The sequence below is a fragment of the Anarrhichthys ocellatus genome, unplaced genomic scaffold, assembly GCF_004355925.1.
Source record: "Anarrhichthys ocellatus isolate YVR2014 unplaced genomic scaffold, GSC_Weel_1.0 scaffold7, whole genome shotgun sequence".
Lineage (NCBI taxonomy): Eukaryota > Metazoa > Chordata > Actinopteri > Perciformes > Anarhichadidae > Anarrhichthys > Anarrhichthys ocellatus.
Genome location: NW_022280037.1, coordinates 10709059 through 10731242, shown reverse-complemented (window position 1 = coordinate 10731242; position 22184 = coordinate 10709059). Strand labels below are relative to the sequence as shown.

Here is a 22184-nt window from a genome sequence, read left to right as displayed (position 1 = left end):
CCTCACAACATCTGAACATTATGACCTTCCTGAAGGTTGGATTTATTGCAGGACTCTTATTAATATTAGCAATATAACAAGAATGAAACGATTGAAAAATCAGGCTGGATCATTATAGTTATTGATGAATTAATATGAAGGCGGTACTTTAATGTTGTCGCTGGTCAACGTCGAGCTTATTAGAACTACTTCATATATTTTTGGTAGTGTAATGTCTAACAATGAGTCATATTTTTGTTCAACTGATTGAATATTTTGTATGTGAAATCTTAATTTTAGAAGTAGCTATAGCTCTTAGATATATGTGGTGAAGATACATTTATCTCTTTGAAATGTAGTGAAATAGAAGTATAATGTAGGATAAATTGAAGTATATCAAAATTGTATTTAAGTACAGTACTTTGTAAACGTGGTTTGGAGCGACACATGGGATCATGACATCACTCTATAGTCTCACCTATCGCAGGTAAAACACTCAAAATGTTGCTCCTCTGGGTCTTTTTGCTGATGTGGCCTCTGGTCGGTTATTTCAGGTACACATTTGCGCTCTTGAGAAAGTCATCCATGTTTAAAGAAGCAAATCAAAATCTGTCTGAATCTGGGACAGACAAGAGAGCAGAGTACATGTGCGGTTGTATGAACGAGTCATCAGAGCCTGCATGTGATGTCAGTTTGCTGTGTGATTGTACAGAAGGAGTCGTCTCTCTTGAATAAAGCGTTACTCTGTTAGGAGCCAGGAGAGGGTCGTCCTCCGCTCTGATTCTGACATCCCACATAACCATCACGTTTCCTCTAATTAACAGATACAGCTGTCTCTTTTGTTTATACAGTTGATGTCTGAATTAGGGATGTTGAGGGCTGAGTCCCTGTCGGGTCATTCTTGAGGAACGTCCAATCAGAGTCACTGTTGGTTCTTCCTCCTGTACCTCTGCTTGAGTGTGTGCGTGTGTGTGTGTGTGTGTGGGCATTGGTAATAAGTGCATTACTCATATAAGCTACTGCACTTAAATACAATGTTGAGATTCTTATACTTGAGTAAAACAATTTCTTATTTTACTCCATAAAAATAACTCTTACCTGTTGATACTTAAACGTTACTACAAGGAACTTTCATTTTGAGTTGATTTTGGCGGTCCCTGTGGACAAAAGCTGTACTGTTCCCGAGCACCAGAGTCCCTTTTAGAAAACCACTAATTTTACTGCAGCAGGGTCTGACAGTCTGCTCCGCTCAGTCCTGGTTCTGGTTCTTCCGGGCCTCAGGCGGGCCCAGAAATACGGCCTGGGTCTCCAGCAGAGCTGATAATACTTCTGTACTTATCTTTAGTAGGACAAATACTTCCACCACTATTGGGTGGACAAGTGTTTATTATTTTTAATTGTGTATATTTTATTATTCTTACTTCCGGCTTTAGTTTTCCTCATGTCCCTTTCTTCTCTTTTTCTTTATTATACCTTTATTTATTTTTATAATACACACTAACTTTCCATGCATTTAACGCTGGCTTCACAAATACCTGCAATGATTGGTTCAATAAGACCAGTAAATGCACAGGAGGCTTTCAGATTTGCTGGTTGTTTTGTGCTCTGTTGTCCTTCTTTAACTCCTCAGTATCAAAACCACAAGGGCCTCAACTACAAATCAGAAGAGTAATCCAGAATATAATGAAGTCCATCAGTGAATAAAAACAACATTTCCTGCCAGAGTGTTATTCTTGCATTCCTGCTGTGAGTTTGCCTCTCCAGGACGGGCCAGTAATTGGGAGTCGAATTCTGGCAGATGTCGGCGCTTGAAACTGAAATCCTGACAAAGAATGTCTGGCTGTCAAATCTGTTTTTTGCGCTGTCGAAAATAAATCGTTGCATCGGGCTGTGACTGTGCAAATGCTGCTGTCTTTGTCTTTCTGTGGTCTCACACTCTTTCATTATGTAGCTTTCACTTTCTTCGTCTTACTCACCCTTTCATCACTTTCTGCTTCATTTTCCCTCCTTTTCTGTTGTCGCTTTTTGTTTCTCAGCTCTTTGTGTGTGTCTGGTCTCTCTACATATACAATCTCAGCCACAAACTTGGAACCTCATGGATGTTAGCTGATCTTGGGGATGTAGGACTGGTGGTTTGGAGGGGTGGGGGGCAGCCTGGGAACTGATCCCAGCCCAGGACTCTCCATCCCCAGGCTTCCTGGCATCTTGCCCCGTGCCTCACTCCACCAAGATAATACCAACCCCACAGGAGGGAAGAAAAACAAGAAAAGAGTGCCTGATCATCACTCCAAGCCTTTTTAAACTTGAATCAATTCATGGCTTTTACAAATTCAGCGCTTGGCCTCGTTCTTCTTTTGGGAATACAGAATAACAATTACGTTTTAGTGTGCAGATGGGTTCTTTAACCTGAGGGAAAGTAATGCGGCTCACAGTAATAACAACAACAAAGCAAAGATGAGATGTATCTGTTTTTTTCTTCTATCATGCAATTCATAATGCATATTTTATGTGTTTAGATTATGTTTACACAGTGAGGCCATTGTGTAGTTTCCTATTGTGCCGCCCTTATTAACAGCAGGAATGTCTCACAATACTGCGGTTTGATTTCAACAGAGGTCACGTTTGAGTCAAGCTGTCATGACCTCAGTGGTGAAGCCAGCGTTGGAGAAGAGCCTGTGAAATGCTGATGATAATAAAAATGTTTGTTGAGGTCAGTAGGAAAAGTTCCCTTCCAAAATCTGTGTCATCACTGAAGTACGTTTATTTATTTTTATTTTTTTAAATTTTTTTTTCCCCTAAGGAAATAACAAAATTTAAACTTTCTAGGAAAAGGAGCCTAGCGGTGGGCAGGTGGTCTGTGGCAGCGCTGGGTCTAACGGTCCCTCCGCCTCGCTCCCTGCCGGTCTGGAGAAGGACAAGCTACCCAGCTAACTAGCCAGCCGGCCTTCACTGGAGTTGCGTTCGCTGTCCTTCCCGGCGTGCTGCGATACTACGTCAGTGTTGTTTTCAAGGCTTATTTCGGCTTCTGTTATTGCATGTTTAAGAAGGATTTTGAAGTTGAGTGTCGTTACATTGCAGTATTGCTATTTTTACGAGAAATTACTCCACCAATGCAGTCAAGTACTGTAGACTAATTTCTTGTACATGCCAAAACAGTGTCGCATCAGTCTGCCGTCCATACTAAACTACGGTACAGTATGCTTTAGAGACTCAGAGCTCTTCTCACTCACCTTTCCCGTCTCTGTTCACTCTGAAATGCTCAACAAAGCAGAAATGTCTTGAAAGAAAGAACTCACTCATGCGTCTTGTTTATAACTTCATCCTCTGTCTGCAGCGGCTGAGACGTGCAGTGGAGAAAACGATGACTGTGGTGTTACAGAAGGTGTTGGTATGGCACGTCGGTCATTCCAGCCTGGGTGTGTGTGAAGCGTTTTTAGAGTGGGGTGCCACAAGCGCTGACGTTTAAAGGTGTGTGTGTGTGTGTGTGTGTGTGTGTGTGTGTGTGTGTGTGTGTGCGCGCATAGGGGGGTATTTAAATATCTGGAATGCACTATTCCTCTGTAATGTTTGCGTCTCAGGTTTCAGTATGGGCCTGTCGTGTATGTGTGGGCGCTGCTTCTTCTTCCTCGACCCTCTTTGATCTCAAAGCACCCAAAAAGATCTCCTGTCAGTATTTACATGCACACTGTACGTGTACAGCAAACTGTGCGGCAGGTGCAAGATGTTTCCTCACCAAAATCTCACTGTTAAGTTTGAAAGGTTGCGAGGAAGATGCCATGTTGCCTCACCAGAGAGGGAGACACAGATGTGTGGACGGACTGCACACCTCGATGGAGAGACGAACACGCAGCAATTACAATCGCATCTTTAATGTTCGGCGGCTCTTACTCGGGCTGTAGAAAGGTTTATGAAGCTTATCATTTGTTTGCAGATGTGAGGGGAATGGAACGGAAAATGACGGAGGATTGATTTTCTGTTTGAAAGTTAATGGCAGTCACGTATATAGTATAAAGACTATTTTCTTGTTCCCCAAGGCCTATATGGGTACCTGTGCCAGTGGCACCTCCCATGTGACATGTTTAATTCACTGACAGGTGAAGGATCTGTGGTCTGACAGTAAAGTACTTCTTCCTGCAGAGCTGCAGAGTTTCCTCTTAGTCTTTCAGAAAATGGCATCTGTTTAAATAAACTAAACTTTGTGCAGCTGAGGAGTTGTTTTCAAAGTGTCTCTGAAGGCTTGTTTTCATGTTGTTTCTTAGTGAGTCACTAAGTGAGAGATGGTTTAAATCAGACTGACGGAGAGAGATGGACAGAGAGACAAAAAGATGGACAGAGACGGAGGGGATGTTGGTTTTCCAGAACCCCCAGAGACGTGAAAATTTAGGTCACTTCAGCTCATCCAACATTAATGCAACTGGGAAAAATATGAGCTGCATGAGGGGCGGGTCTATAGGCCTGGTCAGGGAGATGATGTTGAATACTGAACATGATTATATGCAGATGTCGGATTAGAGAATGGATAAACACACACAGCAGATGTTTTATTTAAACACATACAGTATAAACAACAAACGCATCCCACTCTCTCCTAGATTTATAATTGTGTTCAATCACAAGCATGCAAAAACAGATTGTTAAACCCAAACTGAAACAGGAATACATTCATGTAAAAGTAATCCTCGAAATGCATTAAAAGCATGTTTAACTTGCATACATAGTTAATTTCCAATGATGATGGAAATTCAGCTAGATAAACCGCATGTCACTATGTAGATGAATGTGACATGTTGGGTCGTTTGCGGCCAGAAAAGTATAACAAACAGTCCACAGTATGACGGGTGATATCACACTGCAGGAACAGGTCAGACTTCAGGGGGTAAAAACAGCAGAGAACCTTTCCTGTCCTGGTTAATAACCACCAACAGAGTCTTCAATGGAAACATTAACAGAAACGTTCCAACAGGACTGTTGATATTTGGACAACGATTGTCTGGTCTAAGGAATGCCCAGCATTACAAATAACATGAGACAATGAAACCGGAATTGTACACGTTTTTTTTGTTGTACACGGTTACAAATGTACAGACCAGAGGGAGCGACGTAATGGTTAGTGAAGTATCCATTTCTGGTCTTCATGCCTCCTCTAGGGTACTGGTACTTTCTGCACCATTTTTGCCATCGTCATACTGAAAGAGTAATCCAGGTAGAGTTCGAGGAACATTGAAGGGAAATGTCATTACTTACATGCCAAACACAGCAGCAGTTTCTTTGAACAGCTTTGGGAATGAAGCATCCATCCATCAACCTTGGGCAGTTTTGTTGCGTCACTGTCAGTGTGTGGCATCTGTTATCAGGCCCACAGTCACTCCAATGCTATACTGAACTGGGGTTTCTATATTTTTGCCACTGAGCTGTATCATTTTTTTTTTTGCAATCTGAGAGCTTTCGGAAGGCCCTCATCTTTTTGTAAACACAGACGGAATAAAATTGCAGTTTCCAAATAGGTTTAATTCGAAATGACTTTGGCAATTGATGTCAGTTTGTTGCAGTTAGACTGCAAAAAGAGAAACTGTAAAAAGAAAAAGCGAGGACATAAAACGGATAAATGTGTTGGTGAAGCGCGTGACTCTGTTGAGCTGAGCCCTTGATGCTTCAGCTCTCCTGACTTAGAGTGTTGATGTCAGAGCACGGAAATGTCAGAACAGAAGAAGTGCACCAATATGATGCACATCAAGTCCACTCTTAATGCATTCCAGCCTATAAACAGATTCAGCCACACACACACACACACACACACACACACACACACACACACACACACTGTCTGACTACGCTCTGCTTTATGCATAACTGATGGTTATCCTACATCAGAGAAGGAGAGTATAGTATTTCCATGGCAACCCTGGAAATGAATGCAGTATGTGAGCAGCAAACCAATAGTGGTCCGGTTGGACCCAATCATTTGTTTGCTTCACATTAACAAATCCCAAAGCACACCAAGCCTTTCCCATCAGTGCTGAGTTCATGTGTATGGGTAGTGACTGTTGTGCGTGTGTGTATGTGTGTGCATGTGTGTGTTTGTTTTTGTGACTGCTTTATGTGCAGCATCTGTCGATTTACTGCTAGTCTTGTGTTTCAAATACTAGAGGTAATCAGATCCTCCTGCTCTTCTTGGTTTGATCTGGACTCAGCTGGCCTGTGTGGTGTGGTAACGTCAAAGTGACCCAGAGGTCGCTGGTGTGAATCCAGGAGAAGATTCAAACAAGAGTAAAAGTTTAGAGCCACTGAGCAACAGAAAACAGAAGTTTGCTCTGCCTAAAGAAATAGAGTTGGATAAGAAGTTTGATATCAATCTCAGGTCTCTGCATTAAGTATGGAGTTAGGAGGCAGTAGCTTAGCTTAGCATAAAGACTAGGAACAAACCTGGCGATCTGTCCATAGTTTAAAAAAAAACTTACCAGCACCTTTAAAGCTCACTCATTAACACACGTCTTACTTTGACCTTTTAGGGGGAGCTTTCAGTCTAAACTGCATTTTGTGAGCCCCAGCTGAATCCCAAGGTTTTGTGTTTAAACTTGTTAGCTTGCTAACATAATCACATTATTATGTTCACATTTAGCATGTTATATTTAGCAAACTGGCATGTTCACGTGTGTATAATCTCTATAAACAGAAATCTGCATATGAGCGCAGAATCTGTAGGCAACGGGACAGGTTTTTGATATTGAAAGGGTTTCTGTTTGTACTCCAAGTAGTCTTGACCAATCATGTTTGAGCAGGCTTTGGTTGCATGCAGGTAAAAAGTCAGTGTGGAGAGCAAAAGAAGTGGAGTGCATTGGCCGAAATGCAATCTCAAAACCCATCAGCTATCGTCTGCTTTAGCTTGGTAGGTAACATGTTTGCATTTAGCAGCATTAGTGTGTCGTTTAGCATCGTAGCATGCTGAAGTTAGCATGGACGAATTGTACCAAATTACACCCAAATCTGGCTTTCAACTGAAGGGAAAACTATGCATCCCAAACATGGATCGAAAGCCGTGCCAGTTCACTGTGTGTAATCTAGGAAAGAGCAGTGAGTGCTGACATGTGTGGCTTTTTCTCCACAGTCACCAGACCACTGAACATACTGGGGAATAATTGAAAAAGCTAAATGCAAAACATACTGTAATTACTCCAGGTTGCCTGCTTTGGGAAAGAGCTGCAATAATGTGGATTAAGATTTGCCAAAACATAAACAATTGACGCCAGACAGTACAAACTGTGGACATTGAATATAAATTCTGACTCTCAGGAAACACTCAAAACACATTTTACACTCGAGTGAACAAGCCCAGATCAGATGTCAGATTCAGGACAGAACAATAACAGTGAAGTTGCAGAAAAAAGTTGGCAAAGTATAATAATCTTCTCTGCCAGCTCAGCCAGACTGAGGATTGTGAAAGAAGAGGGAGCGCTGGAGGGTCAGGAGAGTCATGACTGCTCTGCTCTGAAATGATTTTCATCTTCTGCTGCTCAGCCTTGAAGTGTTGTTGAACCAGTGTAGGCCTGAATCCAATTCAATTCAGCAGATTCAGAAAATTGGATTTCCTTTCAGAGACGTATCCAATCACTTAGGATGATATTGAATGCTCTTTTTTTCATCGCTGAATTGCAATTTCTCTATACCTGCCCCTCAATACTACAGAGCACTACAGGTGAGGGACGTGACTTTAATTAACACCTCTGAACTCTGTCCCAGCGTGACATGTAATCAAAAAGAATGCATATGGAAATATACGTTCCATTCTCGTATAATTGCACTGTGTTTATTGTTATGCACCATTCACCTCGCCAAACACCTTGTATGTGTAACGTGCATGGCAATAAACAGTTCTGAATCTGAATCCTCTAGTTTATCCTTTGCTCTGTGGTCTGAGCCTCAAACTCAAACATACAGTATTGCTGCTGTTGGGTAACACTTGTACAGTATCATCACTTTAGAATTTAGAAGTGCAGACTTATTTCTACTTCTTCAGCTTAATAATGACGCTTTTTTAAATCACTTTTTTATCTCAAATGTCTTGAACATTTCTCCATCTTAAGGTGGAATACCCATCGTTCATTTGAGTATCAAATGAAAGCCCTACGATCGCTCCTCTCATGACATCTGATACGCTATTAACTCAATTCTTACATCGTGTCCAAGCATCTATTTTAAGGGCCTCTGTGTGTGGGTGAGGCCCGGGGCAGAAGAGCAGGAAGTGGCAGTGTGAAGTATGGAAATCTCATTATGGCTGTAGCTTGCTGCTCGGTGTAGCGTTCGGTTGCCGGACTCTCCTATCGACAGAAGGAACAAATCCAGAAGTTGAAACTGAACCTCGGATATTTATGTTATCCGACCTCCACAATGTCGACATCTCTTTTCTCCTCTCTGACCTCACTCTGTTGCAACCTCACGAAAAGCAGTTCTAGATTTTAAAAGATTTTGAATATTAAATTTAGATATTTAAATAATATCGACAATGTTTCACATTTACTCTTAATGAAAACAGAATAAAAGGTCCTTTTCTTGCACCCAGAAATAGAGACGCTTTCTTACAATTAAGTCCAATAGTTTTAAGATCTTGTCTGCTTTGAGATATACTGTTATTATCCGTGTTCCTCGAGTGTCAGCATGTCAAGAGACAAACAAATCAATGAGCGTGAATGTTCATGGGTTAGAGTCAGGTGTAGGGTGTCATGTCCTGTAACCCAAGCCTGCACCTCCTCCTCTCTGCTGATCGTGGCTCTTCTTGTTTTCAGCCAGATTGGGACATTTTCTTTCAGCATGTTGCAAATCAAGAGATGAAGATCCAGAGATGAGTCGTCATTTCAAATTGTCAAAGCAGCTGTTTGCCTTCTAATCCTAACCCTGTTTCAAAACCTTTACTCTGGTTGCCTGTTAGTTTTCATATTGATTTTAAAGTTCTTTTATGATTTGATAAGGCAACAGAATACCTCTCAGAATGCTTTTAGTTCCTCTGGTTCTTCTCTTTTAGCTGTTCCACAGAGCAGGACAGAAACATTTTGGTGACGCTGCTTGTAGACATTATGCTCCAAGCCGACAGCCTTCCAAAGGATCTGAGTGCATCTGAAAATATTGATATTTATAAACGGAAACTAAAAACTCAGCTATTCAGTCTGGCTTTTATGTAGTGTTTTATGTTTTTATGCTATGGTTTTAGCATTTATAGATATTTTTTTGTTCTTATTTTATTGCTCTACAATTTTATTTCAGTTAAGTTTTACTGTTTTAACATGATCGCTTAATATTACCATTTAATTTTTCTTTCATTTTCCTAACATTATTTTCTGTGCATTAGTTTCTTCATCTTCTCTCTATTTTCATCTCGTTGTCGAGTCAATCATCTGTAAAGCACATTGAATTGCATTCGATTCATATAAATAGAACTTGATTGATTGATTGAACCCTAACCCAATTATTGGATGGGTTGGATGGACATTCATTTCCCCCTCCCCGATGAATTATAATCACTTTGATGGTTCCTTAATAATCTAGCGCCATCATCAGTTCAAAATTTCAATTTGTTTTAATACTTTTGTTAATGACAAAATAATACTAATGACATCTCATCAGCTTCTGCAGTACTTTGTGTTAAGTGCTAATTTGCATGTCAGCCAAAGTTAGCATGCTAAACACGGAACATAGTGAGCCTTGTGAATATTAAATAAACATGTTTACATTGTCATCGTGGGCATGTTTGCATCTTGATTCATATTTGATCAGCAGTTTGACAGTTTGATCACGAGCCTAAGAGCTGTGATTGACGGCTGCTCCTCGGCTCTGGTTGTTTTTCTTTGGATGTGTTGGAATCTTGCAATGTCATCAGAAGTGCTTAAAGGAGGAGGAGGAACCTGCTCTTTTCACAGATTATCTGTCTCGTGTACTATCAGGATATAGTAACAGTTTTAGCAATTATGACAAAAAGTTATTTTTTACTAAAGCTGTAGCTTTAAGGTTTTACCTGTTGTTACATTCCACCACTTAAAGTAGAATTAGTGGCTTTTCTCAAAGCATTTGATTAATGTGGTGGAACCATTAAAAAACAAAACTATATTCCCCTCAGTGGAGTGGAATAGAAGTATAAAGATGCACAAAAAGATAATCAGTGCTTCTAAAAGTTAGCTGTAGTGGGAACGGCAGCAGGAGCAATAGTAGTAAAGTAGCAGTGACTTCCATTACGTTATGTTTAGCTTCCATCCATCTTACGGTTTTCTTTACAATGAACACGATTGACGATCAGCACAGCAGAACTGACATGCGTCTACAATCTACACCCTGTGTTCCCTCTGCTGTGTGTTTGCAGTACGTTGTGTCACACGTCTCTGCATCAGTGACACCAACACAAACTCCTGTTGGTGTGTTGTTCGTGGCAGATGGAGTGATTGTGACTGTGCTATCACAGCGCCCTACTGGGCCTGTCCCCCCCCCCCCCTTTTTTGCCAGAGCATCTGTGCTGAGCGGGCCACTGGATCAGGATTTGACAGGGCCCCGCTACAGGCGGCGGGCCGTGTGTTTCAGCAGACCACAGTCCCTCTGGGGCTGCAGCGAGGGGACAGAGCAGGGAACAGGTTGCTTTGCTGCAGGGCCAAAACAGCCGCTGTCTGTTGTACGTGTGTCCGTGAACACACAGACAGAAGCTCAGTGCACGAACACATTAGCTCGTGTCAGCGAGCGAGTCCTCCTCGACTTCAGCTCAGAGTGTAAAAGGGCAGCAGATGTCGAGTGAAAGCGCAGCACTTGACTGTATTGTTCTGATGTATCATTCTTTGTGTATCAAAGAAGGAACAGAGAGGAGCTTCACGTACTGCTGATAACAACTTTTTGATGAGATAAAATTGTGATGGTGTGACGTTGCATAGAAAAACTTTTCCAATTCATGGTTTTAATCAGTTTTATATACTCGTAGATGAAACCCAATTAGGCTTAAATGCATTTTTTGCCTCACAAAGGCCAAATGTAAATGTAACCAAAATCATATCATATTAAAGAGCCAGATGTTTTGAGACACATTCCAGATGTTAAAAGGATGTAAACCCACTCTTCTCTCTATGCATATGTAATGTGATGTAATCTTGTCGGGGGAGTAACTCCATTGATGTCAACAGAAGGCGTGATGTACAGTCCTAGTGTGAATACAGAGATGCTCACGAGTCTCTTAAGTTTGTAATGAGCTTTCTATCATCTGCTGCATGCCATCCGGTCTGCTAAGAACGCTGCACAGCTGTATCTAAGAGATTCAAAGCATGCAGCCCACTGTAATATCATCACTCCTTTATCTATTAGCAAACAGCATCAGCATTGATTAGTTGTTTGGTATTTGATCCCTTTAAACTATTACAATTCAATATGACAAAACACGCACGATGAAAGCACATGTATTTTGAATTGTAATGTTGAATATACATGTACAATATAGAAACGCAGTGTTCTGAGAGCAGAACGGAACTACAACTAAAAAAACGTTACTCAGGGTAACAGGGACAACCGTATTGTATAATCACACTGGGTCTCCAGCCAATGAAATGTATTACTAAAATGCAAATGAACACATCCCTCCAGTGTAATGGTAATCTAATACACCTGTAAACTGCCTGTTGCCAACTATATAATAAACGTTATCTTTCTCTCTGTTTAACGGCAGCCAGCAGACGGTGGCAGCAAGTCACCTCTCAAGTCACCGTGTGTGCGACTCGAGTCCAGGTCGCAGACTCGAGTCTCCATCTCTGGGTGCATTATCATTCCAGCTCAGTGCAACCGTTGAGCGATCTGTTAGAGAGCAGTGCAAACAAAACCGTCCTGACATTACCCCATCCATCTGTGTCGTCTGTGTATTTGTGGGAGATGATGGATAGACATTAGTGGGTTTTAGCACAAGTTATTCTTCTGCTGGGGGATTTTCACCCTCCGGATTAAAAGATTTGCCGGCCTCCATTTGCATTTGTTCCGAGAAAATGTGTGTGAAGTGTCTTGAATAACTTCTGGGTATGTGTGATTAATTGTTTGTATACCTACCAAGTGTTTATACTTCAATCTGTCCTTGAAGGCATTTGTGGTGTTGCACTCATTTGTGTGAAGAATGGGGGGGGGGAAAGGGAGAGCTTGAGAGATAAACTCAAACCCTGTCTATTTTCACAAGGCCAATCTTTTGTCTTTTTTTGTGTCAGTAAGTTATCAAAAAGTCTGAAAACTGTCGGCTGCAGACCCCACCTGGTCCCGCAGTTGAAAGCGTCTTTCAAACGCTGTCGGACAATCCACAAGTGCTTTGTTTGAAGTGTACTGACGCTTTGAAAATATGGCAAATCCTTTCAAAAAGCCTTTTTCAATAGAAGATCTGATGAAACCCTGGAAATCAATAGATTTTTTTTATGAGACAAAACAACATTTCTTGGGAAAATGTTACCGGTGTGTCCATAAAAAAAAAAAAAAAAAAACCCCCCCCCCCCCCCCCCCCCCACTCTATCTCAGGATTTTATGTCACCAACCAAAGTGAAGCACAGATCCTCTTACAAATTAAGTGGTGTTTTATTACAAATATCATTTCAGTGCTGTTCCTTTTGGGCAGATGAGCTGCCGGAGCGCGCACACAGCACTTGTATGACAAATCCATTGTGGGGGATAAAAATGTGACTTCTCAGCGGAGCAGTCTGTGTGGCAGATATCATTTGGCCGCCAACGCAAACCAACATCCAGCCACCTAGCATATCTGAAATAGATGGTGCTGTGGGCTCTGGAACCAATGGGGTAGAATACAAAACGCGAGTAACAAGAATGCTGCGTATTGTCTGGGCCAGAGCAGAAGACAATGCCGGCCTTCATTGGCTTGTGTCCATTGTGCTTGAGATTTCTTGGGCTTGGCTGAAGAAGAGAAAGGTCTTCATTCAGCCTGCCGGAGGGGGGGGCTTCTTCAAACCTGCCATTGTCATCGCTTCTTCTCCCTGCGTCTCGATATTTCGCTGTCTCTCGAGGCTGATTGATGCAGAGACGTGCAGCGTTATGTCACTCAGCAGCACACTGAAAGCCTCTTGACTTGTTAGTGCTGCTGGTTTCTTTAGTTTGGTGCCTCACCTATCCGTCAGTGTTTTGCCCGCCAGTGAAGTTGAATTACACGCACGGTCAACTCCTCATATTGGATATTGGTGTATTGATGTGGCCTCTCTCCGCTCAGTGCCGACAACGTTTCTTTCTCCTCCGTTACTCGTAGCAGTTTTGAGCCACAACTCTGTGACAAGAAACTTAAGCTGTTGAACGACATCCAACGCCGTGTAGCTGTGCCCCTAGAATAATTTAGGAGTGATGTCATTCCACCGTTGGAAAAAAGCCCAAGCAGAGCTGGATGATGAATGGAGTGACTGGGCCTCCAGATTGTGAGCCTCTTCAGAGCAGCTTCTCCTGAATGTTTCAGTCAAAGGAACCAAAGACGGCTTCAAAAAAGCCTTTCGTCTTTTGAGGAAGTGTCTCAAAAAATCGTGACAAGCTTGTTAAAGCAGCCCCCCCCCCCACCACCACCACCACCACCACCACCATGTTGTGCTAACAATGCCCCCCCTCACGGCTGCTACGCCACCATCCTGCTTCAATGTCTCTATTCAGGCCCGTCTGCTGGACCACTCAGACAAAGTGATGGTAACAGATGATTTAGCTCAGTTCACATTAAGGGTCTAACAAGTGCAGGAATTTAGAAATGTTTCTGTGGTCTGTGGCCAATTCTTCCGCCATCGCTCCAGTGACCAGTTTAGTTTTAGTTTTTTTAAAGGTGGCCCACTGGCTGCCTCATAACCTAAAGGTCGTAATGTTTAATTACAATATTGTATAGAAATAAAGAGCCCAGTTCACTCTGGATTATTAGATAAATCCACCCACTAGTACCTTTTTAATTTCACCATTGAAATATGTTAATATCTCTCTTGTTTCCTTTAATACACAAACGGAAATTCAAAGATAACAGGAAGTTTGTTTACGGATTTAACCGCTGACATTTTACAGTTAGAAAATGAATGTGTCAGTGCTCTCTGTTGGACAAACTACACTACGTAACATCTGAATTACCTCAAACATACTTTAGGCATTTCTGTCCTTTCATTTCTTTTGATTTATCAGGCTCCACAGATATCAATACATCTGTGATAAGCTATTAATATCAGCCGAGCGAACGCATCGGTCGGCTCTGGTAAAACACATCTGCACAACTGCACAGAAGCGTCAAAATTAACACCTGCTGTATTAGTGAGATTATCACACCTGCACATTAAACCTGTTGATTGACTGATGACATGCTGTGTTTGCTTAGTTGTGGACCGTTCATTGAATCCACGGTTTGTGCATTTTTTTAAAAACACATTTCTTCTGCATCTCTCTCTCTCACTTCAGGTTGTGCAGTCTGACTCTGAAGAAGCTGGTTGTGATGAGGGAACTTGATAAAGAGCTGATCTCTGTGGTCATCGCGGTTAAAATCCAGGTATGTTGCACACAGACAGACATGCACAAACAAACAGCAGTCATAATATGTCCCCCGGTCCTTTAAATCTCAGTCCCTGATGAAGGGCAGAAGAATGAATAATGGTTTATATTTTATTGTTGACCATTTTAAATCCATGTTTTCTTTTTCTACCTTCAAGGCAAGTTGTAAGACACTTGTTTGAGATTTAATGCAGTATACTGAACATCATATGCAGTTATGTCTTTTGTTTAAGAAATGTCCTCTTGCAACCATAACCTAACTTTGACAATGATCAATCCAGTTACTGAGCAGAAAATATGTAAAATGCATCAAACATATACTGTAAAATAGTTTGCTTTGTGAATTTGTACATCATCACTGTGAAGCACATGAGATTTAAATGTTCCACTTGTTTTAATATGCGTGAGTCCTGTTGAGTTATTTATTCCTCGCACTGTTGAAACCCACCAGCAGAGATGCACAATGATTCCAGGGGAAGAGCTCCCACTGAATTAAACACCAACCACTTATTTTACAGGGCTCCAAACGGATCTTGAGGTCCCATGAGATAGTGCTGCCACCCAGTGGGTCTGTGGAGGCTGATCTGGCTCTCACCTTTTCGCTGCAGGTAAAAAACAAAATCCCCACGCTGATGTTCGGTTAAAAATAAACATCGTAGGTTGCTTCAAAAAAAACAACCACCATTTAGCAATATGTTTTTGTTCTTTATTTGATGTTTTTTTTTAATCTCATTCAGGTGAGAGCTTACAGAGTTAAGTATGTGTGGGATGAGTTTTATTACAGCTGTTGCCATGGCAACCGCTCAAACTTGCATATCAATTTTTGCTGCAACACTGCATCTCCTTTTGTGTGTGCACAAAGGACCACAAGATAAGTGGTAATCATCTATATTTTTGTTATTAACAAATCCATTAAAAAGATCCAAACCGACAAGGTGCTAGTCACTCTGATAGTCACTCTGCTAGTCAACTGCTAGTCACTCTGATAGTCAACTGCTAGTCACTCTGATAGTCACTCTGATAGTCACTCTGCTAGTCAACTGCTAGTCACTCTATAGTCACTCTGCCTCACGACTCCTCCGGCATCCCTCATTCCCACTGAAGATGCAAAAACAAGTCGCAAATATATACTTTTGTTTTTAAAGAAGGAAGCAATTTCCTCGAAATGGCAGTTTTATTAAAGACATATTTCCTCAATGATCTTCTTCCAGTTCTAACCGTTTTGGTTGCTTCATAAGAGAGATTTCTGTGTTTGTGTTGTTGTCCGTGCTCCTCTCACTGGTTTAAAGTGGGTTTTTCAAAAAGGTGATGTGACATAATTCGCTGCATTAAAAACAAAAACAGACATGAAGGGTTGTGTGCTTATGTTGTCTCTCAGTCAAATCAAGATACAAATAGGTAAAACACACCCTCTTACTTTATCGCTCTTTACTCATGAATATTTAATGTTTTACAGAAATACTTTAATTTAAAACCAAGGTTTCATGGACTTGAAGGAGTAAATTGTGGGGGTTTTCTTTCTTTTTTTTTCAGGGACTATTTTCAGCTCCTGATTTGGTGCTCTGGTTAATATTTGCAGTCTGTGAATGTGGGATCAACTCAAAATTATTCTGCAGTTCATCTTAATGAAGGAACATGTAACAGTGTGTTTAACGTATGTGTTTGTAATAGTTTTTATACAACAATGGAGCTCTACGGGGAAGAGGAATAAGATATGACACAGGGATATTTATATATATATATGTAAATATTTGTAAAAAGCTACCAGTTCAATTCTAGGTCTTCTTTTTTCCTGTTTCCTCTCCCTCAGTACCCTCACTTCTTAAAACGAGAAGGAAACAAGCTGCAGATCATGCTGCAAAGACGGAAGAGATACAAGAACCGAACTATCTTGGGCTACAAGACTCTGGCAGTGGGATCTATTGATATGGCCGAGGTACAGTTTGACCGCGCTGCAACAAACCTGCATCCGTGTTCGTGTTGGCTGATGGCGGGTAATATTGTTTGTATGGTGTGTAGAGGATAGCAAGGTCACCTCAGCCACACTTTTTTGTTGAGTCCTGAAGTCTCAGGAGAGGAGAAAGCTCAAAGGTGCATCAGCTCTAACAGGCTGTTAGAGGAAATATAATGAGAAAATGGTGGATGTTGAAGCTGCAGGTTGACATTAGCAGACTTTGTCCTCCTCATCTTCACCGGGGGGATTGGCTGTGCCTCGTGTACTTAACTCGTGGCTCTTTGAAAAGCTGTCTTAAAAAAGTCCTTTTGCCCTTTAATTAGTCTGGAAACTAATAGCTCTATCTTTGAAAGGCTTCAGATAATTTCTCTCCATCTCAGCACAAACCTGCTTTTTGTTTTTTCAACTTCTCCTTAAAGAAGTGAAGAAAGCTCCCTTGTTAAGAAAAAACTCCTCCGTTGTCTGCTTGTTCCTTGTGTTTTAAGTAACCAAGAATACATGAATACAAGTCTTCCTTCAGATGAATACCTTAGTGTCAGTGCACATGATGCTCACTCAGGATTTCGCATATGGCTCACAAAGCTCAGTGGAGCTTATCAAGGTCAAATCTCAGCAGCTGAGGCACGAAAAAGAAAACATTTCGGCGCCTGTGAGGAAAAGAAACAAAAAAACAGAGAGCTGAAGCTACTTTACAACAAGAAAGAAATAGTTCTCACTTTTTCAAATCAAGGATTCAATGAGGCTGTAACACAACATGCCACACAAGATGCAGTGTAAACAGCTGAAGGCTGACTTGGTCTCACTAGAGCAGAGAGACTTCCAGATTTGAGGCGGTGCTGACCTGGAGTGTAAAATATGTCCAGCATGAATGACGCTCAGTGAACACTGCATAGATGCTGTTGGGCAAAAACACTCACCTGCTTTAGTGGAGCCTCAGTTTTTAAACAGAAGAAAAGATGGTGGGTGGTTCTACTGAGCAGCTCCCAGGTGTGAATGTGTAGGTTTGTGTAGATACGGTAAAAGAAGCAGCCTGTAGTCAAGTAAATGTTACTTTTAGAGCCTCGTATCACAAATCACAAATTTGCTGCACAGCGTACATCGTCTCTGAAACGTCTCGTTTCAGAGACGTTAAAAACTCCCCCAAAACACCATTTAACAGGGAAAATAAAGAAACCTCAGGAAGAGCAACAGATGAGGGATCCCTCTCCCTGGACAGACAGACATGCAATAAATATCACGTGGAGAGAAAAAGATAGATAATATAATGAAAGCATAGGCAATCAGGATGACAAAAAATATACACAGAATTAAGGACAACTTTACAGGATTGTCTACTTACGAAAAATGTAACGCACTATCTCTGGGCCTGCAATCCCTGATGGTTTATAGAGTTTACTGCAGGAGGAGACCTTCGTATTTCTGCCTTTCATGCATTACATAAGATCCTAAAACATAGAACTTCAACAGTTTTAATGTCTCTAAAGGGTGGATGCTTCTTGAATTAAAACAACTGAGAAGTGAGCTCAGGTCACTGAAGTGAAACATTCCTCCCCCTACATTTCCTCCTCTCTCTCATGTTTCTGCCTCTCCTCTCCTCTCTCTCACCAGGTGATGCAGCACCCGACAGAGGGAGGCCAGGTTCTGCCTCTCTGCAGCAACCAGAAAGACCTGCTGGGGAAGGTGGCCGAGATCTGGATCTTTTCTCTGTCCAGTCAGCCAATAGACCACGAGGACGCAGCCCTGCAGGGAGGACAGAAGATCAAATGCTCCGGTACACTTTGCCTCTCATTACCCACGGTGCTCCGAGGTTAACGTGGCAGGAAGCCATCGTAATCACCTAATATGCTCGATGTGCTACGCAGAGCACGGATCAGGCTGTTTTTTCTCTCTCTAAGCGTGCAGAAAGCAATTTAAATTCAGGTAGCATACAGTGCACTGTTTGTACGTCATGTTCATTCAGAGCCATGGCTGCGTGTCAAATTTAAAAGGGTCATTGAAATATGTATGAGGCGTCTTCTTCACTCCGGCCTTTAATCTTCCTACTTGTCCTCCGCTTTAGATAACTACTCAGAGGAAGAGTACGAGAGCTTCTCCTCGGAGCAGGAGGCCAGCGACGACGCCGTGCAGGTTCAGGTGAGTCGGCCTCGACGTCAGTGAGGCAAGCAGACTTTTAAGGGTCGTGATGCAATTACAATCAATTAACCTCATCCTGGTCAAGTCGGCTAATAATTGAGCCCATCTGTTCTTGCGATGCATAATTTGTTTAGTAAAACTTCGAGACAGACAAGTGTAAATAATGTATCGTCAGGCTGAATTTTAACTTCATTTGTGTCTTGTTTTTCAGGATCTGGAAGATGACGAGTACGATGTGAGAAAGCCAAAGAAGCAGAGGAGGTCGATTGTGAGGACCCCCTCCATCACCAGAGTAAGAGACGAGGCCCAGATATAAGATAAAGAAACAATACTTTTGGTTTGAGCATCCCTACCTACAGGGAAAACCAAGACAGCGACTATGCAGTGAACCCACACGGTGACCTTCAGTTTCATGGTGGTAAAACTGGTGGTTTGGCCAATTTCTTGAAAAATGTTCTAGGAAAGTTACTACTTGGCGGCAGAGGTGTGGACTTGAGTCACGTGACTTGGACTTCAAGTCACGTGACTCCAGTCACAAATTTGATGACTTTAGATTTGACTTGAATCATTGACTTTTGACTTGACAAAATCCTTAAAGACTTGCAGCTAGACTTTGATTTTAACACCATTAAGTCATGACTCCACTTGGATTTGAGCCTTTTAATTTGAAAATACTTATGAAATGCATAAATGTATATATAACTACAGTTAAACACTCTTCTAAAATAAACACCACTTATTTACATGTATTCATTCGCAGATGGTCAAGTCATATTGAAACTTTGAAAGAGCTTTAATGCTCCAGTTTGAATGTGTTTTTGCTCGTGGGTGATGTGGCTTCATAGAGCTCAGTGAGCAGGAGATGAAAGCCCCAGAAAGCAGATGAGGTACGATGTTGCTTGATTATTGATTTACACGAGCACACGCAGCGAAATCGATACCCTGCCAAAACTGCCGGTAAAATGACTAGAATGAGAGCTGAGAGCGCTGAAGTAAATCATAACTGCTTCTCAGACTGACTGGTGGTTGTGTGTTTGCTCTCCTGTGTTTTAGCAGCAGAACTTTAAGCAGCGCGTGGTGGCTCTTCTGAAGCGCTTCAGAGTTTCAGATGAGGTGAGTGTTTCTGTCTTGTGTGACCTCTACTGTGGAGCTGCTGAGCTACTAAACATGTTAATGTGTGTGTGTGTGTGTGTCTGTGTGTCTGTGAAGGTGCTGGACTCGGAGCAGGACCCTGCAGAGCCAACCCCTGAGGTGGAGGAGGACCTGGACCTGGACCTGGATAGCATAGAGTTTGAGAACCCGAGTGACAGTGGCCCGGAGCTGGACGACGACGACAGCGTCCTCAGCACACCAAAACCCAAACTCAAGTGAGTGTTTCTCACCAGTAATGTTTGTGTTTGTTTGTGAAACACGTAAAGTATACAGTGTGGGGACTGCAGGCCAAATAATTATGATAATAAAGTAAAAATGCTTCACAAAAAGTCTGAATTGTATTGTAACACTGAAATTCCTAAAAATAGGACCTGCTGTTTACTTTCACCTGTAGTTCCTGAATGAAACTGCTCACAACCAGGTCTTTAGTAACCAGGTCATGATTTATGGAAAGAGGTATTTCACCGCCACAAGCCTTGTTCTATGTAGTCCAATTATATTGGAGAGAAGGCTGACATCTCTACGGCTGATAACTCCAACACTCGGCAACTCACACCGAAACAATCTAGATTGATAAAAAGCACCACAGGTAAGAGGAAAAATATGTATTTTTGATTTTGGGGTGAGCTGTCCCTTTAAACCCTGCAGCAGACATGTCAGAACCACAGGCTGCTTTCCTTTAAATGTTATGCTTGTTAGTGAAACTGTATTCAGCCAATATGTTGCAGTAATGATCTGTAGCAATGACATTTTAATGTCACTGTTTTAAAATAACTTAAAATGCATTGTCAGGGTTTCCTCTATGTTTCAGCAGTTTAGTTTACCATTTGAATCTATAAAAAAGAAAACAGACTTTTAGTCCCCTGTGTGTGTCATGCTCCATTATAAGCTGGATTTTTCGCTTTATTCAATTCTTTTGAATTAATCTTATTTAATTAACCTTCCTGTCTTTCTGCCAAGAAAAGTTCCGTGAGCGTCGCAGAAGACGTGATACAACTGCATTCATATAAAATGCAGGGTGACAAAAAAAACAAATCAAAGTGAAAGATTGGTCTTGGTAGAGTTTAGCATGCGGTCATTGACTGTACATGGTATTTTTTGACCCCGGAGGAGACTCCTCATATCAGTCAATAGTCATGTCGACACAAACTGATTCGTTTTCTGTACTTCAGTCCAGATTGTTTCTTGTGTTTCAGGCCATATTTCGAGGGTCTGTCCCTCTCCAGCTCTCAGACGGAGATCGGCAGCATCCACAGCATCCGGAGCCACCGGGAGCCTCCGAGCCCGGTGAGAGCGAAGTCACTGCGACAGCACAGCGACACAACGTTTGAAACAATCCTGACTGAATTCAGCAGGGATTTCCTTCTGCGTAATTAGAACATGCAACTTCAGTTCATTTCACATGATATCACACTTTGTTTGCCTCCCAAACTGGGTCACTTGTGCCACAATGAAACATCTGGAGGCCTATCAGTGTAACCACTGAACTGCACCGATAGCCGATGAGAAAACGCACTGGAGCAGAAAGACGTCGATTATCCTGCTTAAGGGCGTCTTTTAGCGAAGTACAGAAGAGTAAAAGTCAGATTTTCCCATCGGTCTCGCAGGTTTAAACCAGTTATGAAGTGAGTTTGTTTATGAAACTGTCGGGCTTCCTGTTGAACCAACAAACCATCACGTTGATGTTGAATGAAACAATTCTTCATGTGAAATCAAAGTTCCTGGGGCTCCATCCAAACCAGGTGATGTTTATTGTTCTTCTCACCGTCTCATTCCAGATCGACCCGGATAAAACCAAGTGTGCTGGGGCCAAGTTTCCAGAGGACGGTGTGTCTGATAACGTCTCCTTTGTGAGTTTCAACTCTTCAAGCTGCTCAGGAGAGGGTTTTGACTGAATGGCATTGCTAAGCAACAGCTTGGTTTCATGTTTACTACCTGCCAGCTTACCGTGTGTGTGTATATAAATATATATATGAGAGAGAGACATCTTTGCTGTTACTGTTTGAGTGTGCAGAAACCCTGATCCAATTAGAGTAAATCATAATGAGTAACAACTTAAATCCTCAGGGACAGTTGAGACATTTATTGTGTGAACAAGTGTTTGATTTGAAAAGCATAAATGCATAAACACGTCTGTCAGCTCTGGAGTCATAAACCCTGCTGCTTGTTTCTCTCTCTCTCTCTTTGCTTTCTCTCAGGAGCAGCCCGAGGCGGTGACTCCGACCACAGAGCTGGAGATGGACAACATGGACACATTTCTAGAGCGACTGCCACCGAGTGGCAAAATGACCAAGACGGAGTCCCTAATCATTTCATCCAACAGGTAGAAATACATAAACATCAGTAATCCACTCCTTTAAATCATTGATCGACATCTGCAGGATGGTTTTTAAAGCTGACAGAAATCTTTATTATGGAAAGTCACAGAGAAGAACCTGACAGATGTATCACTAGGGTCTTTTAAAAG

The 22184-nt window shown here is 41.8% G+C and overlaps 1 protein-coding gene across 5 annotated transcripts in view; it reads left to right on the top strand.

Moving 5' to 3' along the window:
• Positions 1-22184, top strand: part of pacs2 (phosphofurin acidic cluster sorting protein 2) — a 54415-nt gene that overhangs the window by 20454 nt on the left and 11777 nt on the right. For 4 of the 5 annotated variants that reach the window (XM_031847342.1, XM_031847340.1, XM_031847344.1 and 1 more), the window contains exons 2-12: positions 14389-14476; positions 14997-15086; positions 16289-16414; positions 18041-18203; positions 18492-18565; positions 18777-18857; positions 19619-19678; positions 19775-19932; positions 20914-21004; positions 21496-21567; positions 21916-22040. In XM_031847342.1, coding sequence (XP_031703202.1) covers positions 14389-14476; positions 14997-15086; positions 16289-16414; positions 18041-18203; positions 18492-18565; positions 18777-18857; positions 19619-19678; positions 19775-19932; positions 20914-21004; positions 21496-21567; positions 21916-22040 — 1128 coding nt within the window. The remainder of the gene's footprint in view (positions 1-14388; positions 14477-14996; positions 15087-16288; positions 16415-18040; positions 18204-18491; positions 18566-18776; positions 18858-19618; positions 19679-19774; positions 19933-20913; positions 21005-21495; positions 21568-21915; positions 22041-22184) is intronic. The other variant, XM_031847341.1, reaches the window with a different exon arrangement.